The sequence below is a fragment of the Pan paniscus genome, chromosome 3, assembly GCF_029289425.2.
Source record: "Pan paniscus chromosome 3, NHGRI_mPanPan1-v2.0_pri, whole genome shotgun sequence".
Lineage (NCBI taxonomy): Eukaryota > Metazoa > Chordata > Mammalia > Primates > Hominidae > Pan > Pan paniscus.
Window position 1 is genome coordinate 181,631,141 of NC_073252.2, and position 15,515 is coordinate 181,646,655.

At 46.0% G+C, this 15,515-nt stretch overlaps 1 protein-coding gene across 2 annotated transcripts in view; it reads left to right on the top strand.

The window, feature by feature from the left end:
* Positions 1-15,515, top strand: part of STOX2 (storkhead box 2) — a 224,385-nt gene that overhangs the window by 103,480 nt on the left and 105,390 nt on the right. Inside the window, exon 1 of one of the 2 annotated variants that reach the window (XM_003823457.5) lies at positions 4,658-4,832. The exons of the other annotated variant lie outside the window; for it this stretch is intronic. Within the exon in view, the coding sequence (XP_003823505.1) occupies positions 4,667-4,832 (166 nt within the window). The 5' untranslated portion in view covers positions 4,658-4,666. Of the gene's footprint in view, positions 1-4,657; positions 4,833-15,515 lie in introns of those variants that run through there. 2 annotated transcript variants of the gene reach the window in all.

Here is a 15,515-nt window from a genome sequence, read left to right on the forward strand (position 1 = left end):
GATATAGCTCTGAACAAAACAGAACAATGAGCAACAATGAATAAGACAGAAAATATCCCTCATCCTCATGGAGTTTACATTCTTCTAACTCTAAATTCATTCAACTGTAGCAAAGCTGATAAACTAAAGTTTTAAATGAAGAGGATTTCAAGTCAAAATTTGTATACCTTTCAATTTAAGATTACAAGTCTAAAATCAATTACACATTTGAATTAGAGTCACAAAGCAAATCTGTGTAATTAGTGTCTCTAATCTGTCTGATATGAAAATACCAAATATACACATTTTAAAAGCCCGATTAAATAATACTAATGCTATAAAATCGATTTGCTTTATCATTTATTTAATTCTAACTTTCCTAATATTGAATACTGGCTTACAAAACCGAGCTTGCTCGATGGACAACTCATGACCCAGGTACATGATTGTCTGAGGTAGGTTTAGAGATCTGAAACTGGGCCCAGGGACATAGGGGTTGTATATGACCAGAGTGACTCTTTCCATCATAACACAGATGGACAGACTGAGTCTGATTTTAATAGTGGCTATAGTAACAGGGAACTCCATTTTTCTTCAGATTGGACTGGTTTCACAATACGCCGTTTGCTAGATTTAAGCCTTCCCTTCATAGCACTATTCAGCATTGTCCCCAATTTGGATGGATAAATTACTTCACCACCCATACCTACTTTGCCATCCGATCCGATTCAGCTAACTCAGCCTATGTACCACCTGATTATTCTACATCAGGCTAGTTGGCCACGAACACTGGATCATGTCACCCCTCTGCAAGGTTTGCATTTGGAGGTGGCTGAGTGGAGCTATAGCTCTTCTCCCCAGATGTCCATCAACTCACCTCCCTTCTTTCATATGAACAATTAATATTTTCTCAGTTTAATCAAGTGCAATTCAAACTTACTTCCAGAAAATTCTTAGTCAATCTCTCCCTTCGAACAGATTCCCTCTTCTTCTGTAAAGAAATTCTAAAAATATCATTGCTTCTTTGATCCAAACTCTTCAACGGCTCACACTGCACTTGGAATAGAATATAAAACCTTTACCATGGCCTGCAAGTTCCGGCATGATCTGGCTCTGCATCCTTCCATGACCTCATCACAAACCTCCCTCTTACTGTGCTCCAATTTCAGCCACAGTGGCCTTTTTCCACTTCCTCCAACAGAAAGTCAAGATCCCTTCTACCCCAGGGCCTTTGCACAGACTGTTCCCCCTTTCTGTACCACCATCTCCCCCACTCTTTGCTTGAGTGGCTCCTCATGCTGTAGGTCTCAGCTCAACTGTCATTTCTTAGAGAGATTATTGTTCTTCATAGAACTTAGCACAATTTCTGCATTTATTTGCCTACTGTTTCTCTTCCATACCAGACGGTTTGCTGCAGGGTCATGTGTGGTGTTCTGTTTGCCCAGCACCCATCCCAGGGCTTGCGTATTCTAGACAGTCAGCCATTGTTTGCTGAATGAATGACTATCACAGTTGCCACAGCAGTCACCATTAGCTTTAAGTCATAGCTATTATAATCATTCATATAACCACCTTTGGCTCTTGCGAGGTACTGAGTAATTGTTGAATTGAGATATCTAAATGTCAGTTCTCCTACATTCATTAATACAACTTGTTATTACCTTATGGTCCTTTACACCAGCGGCCCCCAACCTTTTCACACTGGGGACCAGTTTCGTGGAAGACAGTTGTTCCTTGGACTGGGGTGGGGGTAGGGTTGGAGGGCAGAAGGTTTTGGGATGATTTGAGTGCATTACATTTACTGTGCACTTTATTTCTTTTATTATTACATTGTAATATATAATGAAATAAATATACACTCACCATAATGTGGAATCAGTGGGAGCCCTGAGCTTGTTTTCCTGCAACTAGACAGTCCCATCTGGAGGTGATGGGAGACAGTGATAGATCATCAGGCACTAGATTCTCATAAGGAGCACGCAACCCAGATCCCTCCAAGCATGGTTCACAATAGGGTTCGTGCTCCTGTGAGAATCTAATGCGGCCACTGATCTGACAGGAGGCTGAACTCAGGAGGTAATGCCAGTAAGCAATGGAGAGCTGTTGTAAATACAGATGAAGCTTCACCACCCACCTCCTGCTGTGCTGCCTGGTTGCTAATGGGCCGAGGACTAGAAGCTGCATGGGGTCCGTAAATATCTCTGGGGTAGGTAAATATCCAAGCAGTCCATGGCCTGGGAATTGGGGATCCCTGCTTTATACAGCTAGCTTTCTATAACTTCTAAAGCTGTAATCTTTCTGTTCTTAGCAGTTCTCTTACAGGAAAGAAGACATTGAACTAAGTTATAACTTCTAAAGCTGTAATCTTTCTGTTCTTAGCAGTTCTCTTACAGGAAAGAAGACATTGAACTAAAAGTGCCTTTCCTAAATAAAAATAAAAACCACAGAACATTAGTGAATTGGTTGACAGTAATACATTTTGATTATGTAAATATAAATTCCATAGGCTACTTAGTGATTATTTATTTATTTACCCTGGGTATCCCAAGAGGTAGTACAGTGGCCACAGGTTATAGAGGGCGGTCTTGAGATCTGAATGAGGAGAGCTCTAATTCTAGATTTTATAATGCCTGTGGCTTAACGCCATCCTGCTCTGCCTGGTTCTTCAAGATAGTTGCTACCCCCCTCAAATAATTCAAGCCTTGGAATAGCACAGATTGTGTTAGAACTTCCTGAATCCTAACCAGCTAGAATCCACTGGCTTGTTTTTGCGATATCAGCCTGTTAAAAGCATATCCCTATAAAGATTTAGTATCCCTGTCTCTGCATCTTGGCACCTGTGAATATGAAACAACAGCATAAATATGATTTTGAACGTTGCATTGTCACAGATGAAAAAATGCACCAACATGTCAAATAAAATGCAGCGCTGAAAAAGGAAATCGGGCTTATTTTTGTCGTTGTTTACTGTACCAAAGCGTTTTTGAAAACCCAGATCGAGGAGATAACCGTTTTTGAATGAACGGCAGTGCAAAGCGTGGTCGGGGTTAGCAGCAACGTGGCTGGGCGCCTTTAACTCGGCGTGACCTCCGGGTCCCAGGCCCGCGTCCCGGGCCCAGCGCCCAGGCCGGGGCGGCGCATTGGCCCCTCCTCCCCTCGCGCGCCGCGCGCATTGTTGTCCTTTAGCGATTGGTTGTTGGACCAGAAACAGCTGTGCAGAGCCGTGCCATCTAAAGAGCTGTGGACCTGAATGCAGCGTAGCGGGCTGGCGGTGACTTACACCGGGACTCCAGAGGGACAGAGGAAGCGCTGCAGGCCACTTGCATTGCGTCTTCCAGGCTGCGTGGACCCGGCGCCCCGGCGTGTGCGGTTGTGGGGGAGCTCGCCGTGGCCCCCCCTCCCTCTGGCTTTAGCTTCCTTTGGGGTTGGCGCAGGTGGGCCAGGCAGCGCACCGCAGATCTCCCCGTTCCCACGAAGGCTGGCTCGCTGTCTCTCTCCGAGCGGGAGGGACCATCCTAAAAATATGTAAATATCCAAGCGCTGGCTCCAGGCTGGGGCAGCTGCCAAGGTCCCCGCGCCGCCGCCGGGTGTTTTACATGAAAATGAGAAGCCTGATGGGAACCGCGTTCTAACTTAAGGCAGCCTGGTGATTAGCATGAGACTGGGCGGCTGTCCTGCTTCCTGCCCTTCAATAGCCGTTCCGCGCGCTCGCGCCGGAGCAGCGCTGCCGCCGCGCGGGGGTCGATCGCAGGCTCGGCGTCCTTGGCAGCCATGGCTCCGGCGCCGCCTCGGCCAGTAAGTAGGAGCATGCATGTGTAGGGGGCACATGCGTGTCGGCGCACCCACCCAGCCATCCACCCGCGCGCACGCACAGCGCCCGGAGCCTCGGCAAGGGGAAGATTGACGAGGCGCTGCAGTCGCGGGGACGACGCGGGCTCTTCCTGGATTCCGCAGGAGCCCGCCCGCCGCAGCTGCTGTCTGCAGAGCCTGCTCGGATCCTGTGCACACGCGCCCCCCGCTCGAGCCTCTGTGATGAAGACTGTCTCCCGGGGACTGCAGCGGAGGCAGAGCCAGCCAGCGCCGGGGACTGCGGGCCGTGCGGCTGATAGGCCCGCGGGGACACGACTCGGACACTGTCATCCCCACGCCTCGCGCTGAGCTGCCCGGCGCGGAGGGTCTGCCGCCGCCCCTCCGGCCTCCCGCACGCCCGATCCCGGGTCAGCCCCGGAGGCCTCGGCTGCCTCATTTGTTTGGGTCTTTTGTGCCGTGGCTCCCAGTTGGCCAAGCACTCCTGCGCTGAATCGGGCCATTGTCTGCGCTCCCATTGCCTTCACGCTGCAAGTCTCGGCGCCCCCACCCCGCCCGCCCCCTCCCCGCCTCCTCCCGGCCGGGGAGCCTCCTAACGTGCCTTTCCCCCCAGGAATCTGGAAGCTATAAGCCGGGCGGATTGCAAATGAAGTGTAATGCATTGTGGGACGTGTGTAAAATCGGAGCCTTCGCCGTGGGGGTGTGGGGGGGCGTGGGGAGGGCCGGACCCGCCGCTGGCGGTGTAGACGCCGACGAGGAGGGGCTGGGAAAATGTGCGCAGAGTCCGCCCGGGTCGTGCCCGCCGTAGACGGATGAAGGAGCGCGCTGCGCCCCGGCGCTGAGGCCCCGAGGATCGGGGCGGCAGGTCGCCCTCCCCACCATGAAGAAGACCCGGAGCACAACCTTGCGGCGAGCCTGGCCTAGCTCGGATTTCTCGGACCGGGCCTCGGACCGCATGAGGTCCCGCAGCGAGAAGGACTACCGCCTGCACAAGCGTTTCCCCGCGGCCTTCGCGCCCCAGGCTTCGCGGGGCTACATGACATCAGGTTGGTTGGTGACCGCGTTTCTGCCCCCGGGCCGGGGCCGCGGGACGTGCTCGGTACGCCGCGGCCCGGGTGCTTGGAGGAGAGGACGGGCAGTGATGGATGCGATAAGTTATGGGGAAAGCAGGAAAAAATTAGCTCCCATCCACCATTTTGTACCTCCGCAAGATCCACAGCAGGCCCTCTCAATATGGGGTTGGAGAGCTATTAGTTAGGTAAAACGAGGGAGGGGGGACGAGCCGGGCGTTTTGGCTGCAGGGAGATAAATGACTGCAAGCCCCGGCGCTGCAGCCTCCTTGAGCTTTGTGGAGGATCCTGCGCCCAGGGTTGCCTGCAGTGCCAGGCTTGCTGGCTGCTGCATTGTGGCCGGTTATCTGAGTGGGTATTTCCAGCAGCCCCCTGCTCTCCAAAAGGAACAGGTTCCATGCGCAGCTCTGGATGGGCTGAGTCAGGGGAGAGTCCTGCAGACATCCCAGGCTGGTCTGATTTGCACGCAGAGAACTGTGTTGGAGCTTACTGAACGCGTTCTGTGGGGGTAATGGTGTGGATGCGGATTGAATGCTCACATGATTCTGTGTGGATTTAACATATGTTGCTTTGAATTAGGCTGTATGGAAAGAATGGAGGCTGTATCATGTATTTGCATGTCAGACAGGAAGGACAAACGAAACGGTAAATGGAAAGGGAAGGCTTCAGAAAAGATTTCCGCTTAAAATGCAGTGCTGTGAAAAGCCTTCCTGAAGGAGCCAGTTCTTTTTTTGGAAATACAACGGAATGGCTTTGGTTTGATTTGGGAACCCAGGGATGAAATTCTTGAGGGAAATGCCGAAGGAGGAAAAGCCTGGAAACCTTCCGTTGCCTTCTCCTTACTTCTCCTTAACCACTTGGATGTAATGATGTGTAAGGCATCGGTTCTTATTTATTTTTCATTCAGAGAAAAATTTAGATTTTCTTCTAAGCACACTGTAATGGAAGAACCGAGATTTTATTTTAAACCACATACTGTACCAAATCACTCTGAGCCCTGTCTTAACTGGGAAGATCATTTTAAGCTTGTGGTTGGTACTTAGAGTCTAGCTTTACTCTTTTTCTCCTAAAACAGCAAGTCCTTTTTAACTGGGGTCAGCATCTCATGCTTCAAAAATGCCTTGCGACCGCATTTCCACGAACATAAAGCCGAAATAAAAGAACCACCTTTTTTATTGCAAAGTCAGGCGACATAAGGATGTTGTACTATTTTGGCAATAAGGCTCCCTTGATTTTCCCTTTCATGAAAAGCCAAATTCGTAAAGAAAGTGACAACTACAGTTTATACTTCAGTCATTTAAGTCGCTGCTGTGGTTGCTACACTCTTCAGACTTGTGGCAGTAAATTTTGAAACACACCTAAATCCAAACCTAACCTCAAAACACATATGTACATAAACCCATGGCTGCACTAAGTGTTCAGATAATCCTGGGTTTCATGTACTTAGGGTTTGAATGTCTTCATTCCACACTTCACAGTTCCCCTTTCTTATGCCTCCTAAGGAACCGGTCCTGACACCAACTGTGAAGCTATAGGAGGGCTGGTGGCCATCATTTCATCGACAAACCTGCAACACTCTGTTTCATGATTCAGGCACATTTCCAGGCAGCCAGTTTTTTTTTTTTTTAATCTATCTTGGCATTACCTCATTATCACATTTGCATTCTTTGCAAAAGAACTTGTCTGCTATTGCAGGTGCTGCGAGGCGTTTTTGAGGGCTTGAGGAAGAAGCTTTTAATTGTACTTGATTCCCTTATTTTATTTCTTGATCTACAAATGGTAAGATGGTCCTGTGGTGATGGTGAAGGATAACCTGTTTCAGGTTGGCGGTTTTCTGTTCAGATTCAATGTTAGGTTACTGCTGAGAAACCTGAAGACCAAAAGATGGAAGAAAAGTGCTGTCATTCATTCAGCATTTTTATGGCGTGCCCCCAAAGAGCGAAGTGCCTTGCTGGATTCTCATGGGGTTATAGGGTTGGATATAATACGGTTCTTGCCCGGGGAGGGAGGCTTATCATTTAGTCTTTATTTTAACTGTTAGCTAATACATGGAATAAGAAGCAGGTGTTGCTGCTATGGAAGGAAATAGTAAACATGACGACAAACACCTACAATGAAGGTTGGGAGAGTAGGTGGAGTCTTTCTCATGTGCAACTCTTTTGGGGGTTGGGTTGGGAACGATGTGTATCTTCATCTATTTCCTTTACAAATATGGCTCCTTTCAAAATGTGAGTATTGATAGAAATAGATGATATACTGAAACACTTGGAAATGATTTATAAGACATTCTCATCCTTTTAGGAAATGTAAAGGAGATCCACTTTTATCAAGTTAGTGACTTTGGATACAAACAGAGCCTTTGTCACATAAAATATTGAGTAGAAAATGAAACCACTTAGAAATACATGAGGCCTTTCATATTTCTTCTTTCTGTTTGTCCAGCCATTTGGTTTAATTACTACTGGTATCCTTATACTTGATTTTTAGTAAAAAAGGTTTTTGTTGTGGGGAAATTACTTGGGTTCAAAGGACAAGATAAGCCTTTCAGAGATGTACTAAATGACTTAAAATAACTTCAGTTAAGAGACTATTTTTAGAGCCCCTCCCTCAACAAATATTCTGAAAATTATGGGAAACAGTCACTTAGTTTTAAACTTCAGGACATGAGAGAGCCTTGGGAATTTCAAGAAATAGATACTAATAATTTTCCTTTTGGTCTAGCATCCCGTATCACACAGTAGGTGCTTCAAGCAAAATTGTAGGCTTCTATAATAGCTTTCTAATGAGACAGCACCATTTCAAACAGTCTTTTCTCCACGAATAAGTAATTACCAGTGTGAAATGTGATTTATAGCAATAGGCTTGACATTTAGCTTTGGCCTTTCCGATACCTTCAGGATAAACTACACTTAAGCTCAAGAGGTTAGAGCGGGCACCTATAAACTAGCGAGGTCTTGCAAAAGGACAGTTAGAGAATGCTGAAACTTTAAGTCTCGAAGACTATGCCTTATGTGACTGTTTAAGCTCCCAACTCATGCTACCAAATCTGAAGAAATCCTAAGAATTCATGAGCTTCCTAGCAACCAGTAAGTTCACAGGCCATGAGATGACTTCATTGTTCATCTTGAATATTAATTTCCCAGTGGTGGTTTCTGGGCAGAAAGGGGAAGATCTTGCCTTTTGTTCAAATGAAGATGAATAATAAAAAGTGCATGGCGTTATCTTAAGAAGAAAAGGGATTGGACCAAATGGATGTGGGATCATTCTTGGGCATTTTCTAAAAGTAGAAGTTACGATATTAATGAACTAGAGATAAAAGTAAAACTCCCCACAAAGGAGCAAATCTGTATAACGAACGCTTAGTACTTTATGTATGAAAACATGCTCATTTGTCTCTGTGAAATGATTTTCAAGGCCCCAGACCTTTTGTTGATGAAGTTGTGAGAGCTTTCTCTGTTAGAATTATGTGAACTGTAAGCTCTTCACACGAATGATGCTGCTAACTTTTAATTTCCTTCCCTCTCCCCTCCCCCAGCCCTGGGGATGGGCGCCTCTTTATATTCCATGTATAATGCCAGCAAAGTTTTGGGGGACATCCTTATTGATCAAGCATGGAATGTAATTTTTTCATTATACAGGTTCTACGGCACATGATCCTTAAAAGCTTTGTTTCTGCATGAGAAAGCGAAGTCCTGGCCCATTTGAGTTTGATGCTTATCATTTTGATAACATCTTTAAGGAGTAAAGCGTGGGTTTTTAATACTACGGTTTTAAAGCCTTTGAAAAGAAAGATAAAACAAAAGCCCTAAACTGACATTGCAAGAAATTTGAAAGCAGTTTTGTCTGCTGGGGAAGAATGGCCAGCTCATCACCTTGATGAGTTTATTAGTTTTCATTTTATAGAAACTAATTCTGGGGCACGTTTGACTGTGTGTTCCAGTTCCTTATGTTCTGTTATTTTAAGAGACATGAGGGTTTTCTGGGAGTGAAGGATGGACACTGGAGGTTCTAATCTGGGCCTGCCACAAGCCAGCTGTGTCCCTGGTAAGTAATATGACCTCCCTCCATCTGTAATGAGTCCCCCACTTCCATGCTGCCATTACAGAATTGGGCTCCGCAGTGGCTCCGTCTTGAGCAAGTGCAAGACTTCTGAACACTTACACATAAATTGTTAGACAAAACCTCTGCCCTCTTCTACTTTTTGGAGTCAGGTGCCTCCTGTTTGTGGGAATAGTGCTCATTTTGCGATACAATCCTATTCCCTATCATCCTGAAATGTTACATTAAAGGTATGCGTTTTAGGACTCGCCCTGATGACCAGAGTAATGAGGGGGGAAGAAATAAATGAAGACCTGGCAAGTTATAATCACATGCAAGTTTTAAGAAACAGCGTCCTGTCACGTCCCTTTCCCTCTTTGCCGAGATCCATTTTCAGCCTAGCCGCTCCAACTGTGTTTTAATTTGAAACTACCTATGTTGACTCCTTTCATCAGGCGAGTGGAAGTGAGGAATATTACACTTGGTGGTGAATGACTTTATTCTTTATTTCCCAGGAGAACATGAGTGGGCTTACAAAAGGTCACCTCTCTTGATATTTCAATATCTTTTACATTCTTTCTAATGTTTTTATTTGAAAAAAAGGAATATGAGTGTATTGTATAAAAACCTTAGCACTTCTGCACCTCCAGAGCAATTCTGGCCTCAAATTCCCTACACCCCGGAGACTTAGGACAATTCAGACAATGGTATACTCTTTGGTACGCGGTTGCTTAGGCTGCATGCAGGTTATAACTAAAAGCAAAATCTGCCTGGACCCTTGCCAGTGGGTCGTATGCTAACTTTTGAATTCAGGACATGTTTTTATAAATCAGTGATACAGTGTGTGATGCCTAATCTATAAGGTATGAAGTAGAGGTTCTTCTAGTTTGTGAGAGTATAGATATAGTCTACTCCAAATTGACCTTATCCACAGTTACACAAGAAAGAAAGGACATGGTTAATTTTTTAAGTAGGGAGTACACTTTTCCTGAAGTAGGTAAAGCCTAGTCTTCTTTAACATCAGAAGGCGTGCGCAACCAGTCAATCAGAAGATTCTATTTGTTCCTCCCACTTAAATATTTCTAAAACCTGTCTCTTCCTCTTCATCTCTGTTGCTGAACCCTTCTTCTGTTCTATTACACGATCTACCAAACAGACCTCTCTTCTGGTTCCATCTATCCTCCTTATGTCCCCAGAGGGCTTTGATGGTTTTGTTTTGGTTTTGTTATTTTAAAATCTCTCCTAAAGCAAAATCACTCGTGTTGCTTCCCTTCCCAGTGTTCCCATCCATCACGCCTGTGGATGAAATCATAGACCAGGGCACATCACACTATAACCTCCCTCACTTTTTCCACCTCTGCTTCTCTTTCCCCCCTGTTCACCTCACCCTGTGCTCTGGGCTCTGGGAGCTCTTTACCTGCATCAGCGCCTGTCACCTTGTGTACCTGTTGTAGTGTATGTGACTTTGCCCAGAATGCGTTCTCCATCCTTACAGGTCTGATGGAATCCTCTTTAGCCTTCCAGAACCAGCTCCTATGCCCACTTCTCTTGCATCATCTCTCAGATCCTTTCCAGAGTGATTCGCTCCCACGACGTTTGTTTTGTACTTGTGTTACAGCAACACGGTCACATTATGCCACATCACGAGTTTACAACCCATGTGTGTCTCCGGTCTGGATGGTGAAATCCTCACTGATAGTACCTGCCTTATTCACATCTCTATTTTGCCAGCAACCACAGAGCTTGGCATGTATCTGGCACACAGTAAATGTGTACGGGATGAGTGACTAAAACATGACTTCTTAGAAAGTTGAATGAAGTCTCAAAGTCCTAATGTGAGTCACCTTTTTGTAACTGCAGAAATTACAAGTATGTATTCTAAGATCCTACTTTTGAAAAGATCTCCCATTGTGATTGGTAGACAGGACCAACAAGCTATGAGTGGATGATTAGAAAGTACTAAATAATAGGATACAATCAAGAGTCAAGTTGGGGTGGTTGATGTGGTTGCTGCAAGTGAAACTGGAGTTCCGAGAACAGAAGGACGTTGCTTAGAAAAGGCTGCCTGGAGGGAGGACTTACTTGGGTCTTGAAGAAGTGGGTCGATTTGAAGAGATGGAGAAGGAGAAGGATTTGGGGAAGGTTGAGGAAGCGGTACAAACCAAGGCATGAAGCTGGAAATGAAAATGGGTGTGTGAAATTTGTCTTACTGTAACTCTGGGATGTAACTAGAAATGATGTGTGGGATCTTGAAATTTGGGCGGATTCAGAGTTTATGGGGTAGGTAACACATTTGTGATTTGGGGAGAGAAATGATGGAAGCAGCCTTTTAAAAGAGGTGTCAGATCGTGGCTTGCAGGATAGATGCATGTTGTGAACGTCTAGAGGCTGGGAGACCAGAGGGGAGGTGTGTGGGGGTTGATGTGGTGATCAAGCAGTAAGACAACGGCCATAGAACAGTGTGTCCTGGGCCAGGCGTGGTGGTTCGCGCCTATAATCCCAGCACTTTGGGAGGGCGAGGCGGGCGGATCACAGGGTCAAGAGTTCGAGACCAGCCTGGCCAACACGGTGAAACCCCGTCTCTACTAAGAATACAAAAATTAGCTGGGCATGGTGGCGCGTGCCTGTAATCCTAGCTACTCGGGAGGTTGAGGCAGGAGAATCTCCTGAACCTTGGAAGTGGAGGTTGCAGTGAGCTGAGATCGCGTCACTGCACTCCAGCCTGGGTGACAGAGCAAGACTTTGTCTGGAGTATGGGGGTGGAGGGGTCAAGAACAAAACAAACAAAAAAACTGTGTGTCCCAGCACTGCTAGGTATTATTAACACACCACCCTCAAGATTTTAAAAATATGTCCACATACCACCTATACTGTTACCTAACCTATTTAATACTTCTCTTTAACTTGATCTACTTTTGTATTTAAGTGAATTAAAGAAAAAATTTTGCATTTCCTATGAAATTATGGGTTTCCCTCGATAATTATATATTTTTTCTAATCCCTAGTAAAATGGACATTTAATTATTTCAGTAAAAAATATGCAACTAGGTACTACCCAAAATGAACCCATGTACCTGAGTGGTACTCACACCATGTAGTGGAAAACCTGAGTAGGCCAAGGGAGGAGGGATGGGACAAGGTGGAAAGGGTTATGAAGAGGAAAGGGAGAATCTGGGAGAACAAAGGAACTGGCCGTTCTTTGTAAGTGGTTGGGTTTAAGAGGTGGAAGAAAATAAAGGTGAACATGGCGAAACCCCGTCTCTACAAAAGATACAAAAATTAGCCGCACTTGATGGCATGTGCCTGTAGTCCCAGCTACTCGGGAGGCTGAGCGGAAGGATCACCTGAGCCTGGGGAGGTTGAGGCCTCAGTGAGCCGAGATTGTGCCACTGCACTCCAGCCTGGTTGACAGAAGGAGACCTTGTCTCAAAAATAAAAATAAAAATTAAAATTAAAAAGCTGCAACTGATTTTGTTGTTGTTGGAAGAATGCAGTAAATGACCAGGAACCTGCAGAAAGTGAGCAGAGAATGAGTTCCATTTTGGGCTAACGGTTTGGTATTCCAACTACAGAGGGCTTTCAGGTGAACAATAAAGGCGTATAAGTTGGAGGTCATTTGTGCAGCAGTGTTCGTTGTGAACACGAGAATAGCTTGGCTTTCTGTGCTTTCTGTTCCCCTTCTTGGAGGGGAGCAGGTGACTGATTTTTATTTCCAGCAGAAGGAGGTTCAGTTGGATTCCATGAACTCAGAGCCCTCCTTGGGTTTCTGAAACCTGGAAACTCGAGGTTAGGATTGCTTGGAGATTGTCCGCTTTCCTGTTCCTGAAAGTAAATTGTCCTTTAACTCTTGGATTTGTTTTATTAGTGTTCTCATCTATTCAGAAGCCATTGCATTGTTGATAGAAGGGATATGTTTTTGATGTCTATAGTCAGGTCTGAAAACAGAGCTCTGCAAGTAGCCGCACAAAAGACTAGGCCAGCTATGTAAATAATGTATATTTCAAACATCTGTCATACACCTATCCCGTTGAAAAATTACGGCTTAGGTAACTCATACACACAGTCAAAGTCTCCATTTATCTTTTTACTTTAATCCGTGATGGCCCCTCCAGGCCAAGTTTTCTTTTTTTGAAGATAAAAGAGAGAGATTTGGCAGATGCCTGTGGGCAGTAGGGGTAGCAGGACTATTGCCTGGCCTTGTCCGTCTGATGGCCGTAGTTTCAGAGGGAGGAGCCATCCTCTGTAATTAACATTGCCTTCTCCCCCCTACAGATTCCTGTCTGGTTGGTTCCCCTAAGAGAGCTAATATGCCATTTACTGCTTTCGGCATATCCAACTTTTGCTTTGAAATTGTCTCGTTATTAGAGAAAACGAAGGCCGCCAGAGTGACTGAGGTGCATGGGGTATTTGTCTTTTTTTTTTTCCTTTTTGGCTGCCCAGTATCTGAACCTCTTTTCGATGTCGGTGTCATTCCTCATTGTTACGCGTCGAATGTGCCCGCCCAAAAGATAGGTTCAAGTCCTAACCCCCGGTACCTGTTAATGTGCCCTTATTTGGAAATCAGGTCATTGTGGCTGTAACCAAGTTAAGATGCAGCAGTACTGGAATAGGGTGAGCCCTAAATCCACATGACTGGTGTTCTTATAAGAAGAAGAAAAGAGACACAGACACAGGGGAGAATACCATGTGACGAGAGAGGCAGAGATGGGAGTGATGTGTTTACAAACGAGGGAAGGCCCAGGACCGACAGCCACCACCGGAGGCCGGGAGAGAGGCCTGGGAGGGCTTCACCCTCAGGGTCCCGGAAGGAAACAATCCTACTGACACCTGGGGTTTCCACTTCTAGCATCAGAGCTGGGAGGGCACATATTTCTGTTGCTTTAATCCACCCACTGTGCGGTGCTAGTTCCAGCAGCCACAGGACACTAGTCCGCCACCTCTGAGCCTTGGTGGCAGGCAGCGCCCGCATTCTCTGTGAAGATGCTGCAATTGCTGTGTAGGTACTTTCCTGGCCTTCCTTACGTGGAGGGCAGGGGCCAGAGACCTGGGTTCCACCCAGTGGATATTCCCTTCCTGACTTCTAATCTGGTGCTAGTAAGGTAAGATGATGGAGACTGTGAGACAGAGTCCCTGGACGTGGTGGTGTGGCATGATGGCGTTCCCGGGCCAGGGGTGGCAGCCGGCAGGTGGTGCCCCATGTGCCTTGCTAGTGGTGCCAGCTGTAGGTTTGTGCTTGGTGGTGGCTGTATGTTTCAAGCCTGGGTCTCCAGCCCTCCCTGGAATCCTTGAGTTGCTCAGTGTATTTTACTCTATCCTTTTTCCTGAGAGGCTGTGTAGCATAGTGATTTAGAGCAGAGATGCGGACCGCATGGCTTGGCTTCATAGTTCAATGTTACCATCACTAGCCAGGTAAACTTGGAGAAATTACTTATTTTCTCAGGACCTCGGCTTCCTTACCTGCAACATGGGAATAATAATGGTACCTACCCCTTGGGCTTTGGGTGAATTAATATGTGTAAAGCTCTTAGAACCAAGCTTGGTACAATGGAAGCATTATATCCCTATGACTGACTTTGTCATTAAAAGTAATGGCCAAAACTGCAATGACTTTTGCACCAACATAATATTAAAAGAGCCAGCATGGGTATAAAACTGTAGAATCCCATCAGACACATATGTAGAATCACAACAGGATCTCAATCGTTGTCACTTCAAAGTATTGATATAAAGAGTGACTTGCACAGAAGCTACACAAAAAAGTACAGTTGAGTTTTACTTTGCAACCGTGTCGTCTTCCTACGGTGACCTTTCCAGAACGCTTTTGTTTTCCCCTTTCCAATAACATCCTCTTCCCTCTACTTCCTATCTGCTTCCTCCTAGAGTTTAGAACTTAGTTCTTTGAGGAAACCTGATGGAGTGTGACCGAGCCGCTCCTTCTCTGTGCTCCGGCAGCACTTCTTGCGCACCTCTGAAATAACCGACACATCTGCCATTTTCTTGTCTGACCCTCCGTCTAGACTGGAACCTCTTTCAGGCCATGGCTTGGGTCTGACGTGGCTTTGTACTCCCAGTGTCTAGCGAGTGCCAGATGTGTAGCAGGTACACAGCAGTTTAAATGTATAGATACGGGGACACATGGTCTTGCTGGCATTCCCAGTGGCTTCAGTGGACTCTGTATTTCACATCTTTCTCTAACCATATGCATGGTTGATGCCCCAGGGGTTGATGGAAAGAAGCCACCAGGGTGATTGTGGTGGATCGGTAATTGTGACCCACTCACAGGGGCCCGAAGGAGCAAACTGAAGGAAACTGGGATAGTTTAGCTATAACCACCGGGTTGTAGAGATGTGAACTTTGGTTTTAGGATTTTTAAGAATTCCGGCATGGATCTTTGGTGAAATTATAAAACAGTGTCTTCTGAATTCACCAAACGTCTAAGATAAAACTTCCATTTAGATTAGATGCTAGAGCTTGTGATTGGAATGTGCCTTCTGTTAACCTAGTGAACTCATTTGGATTTTCATTTCCATTGGTTTTCAAATAACTGAAAGAAGTATTTGGACATATTTTCCCCACACTTGCAAACTGGCTGTTTATAATGTAGACAAGGGGCAGATGTGG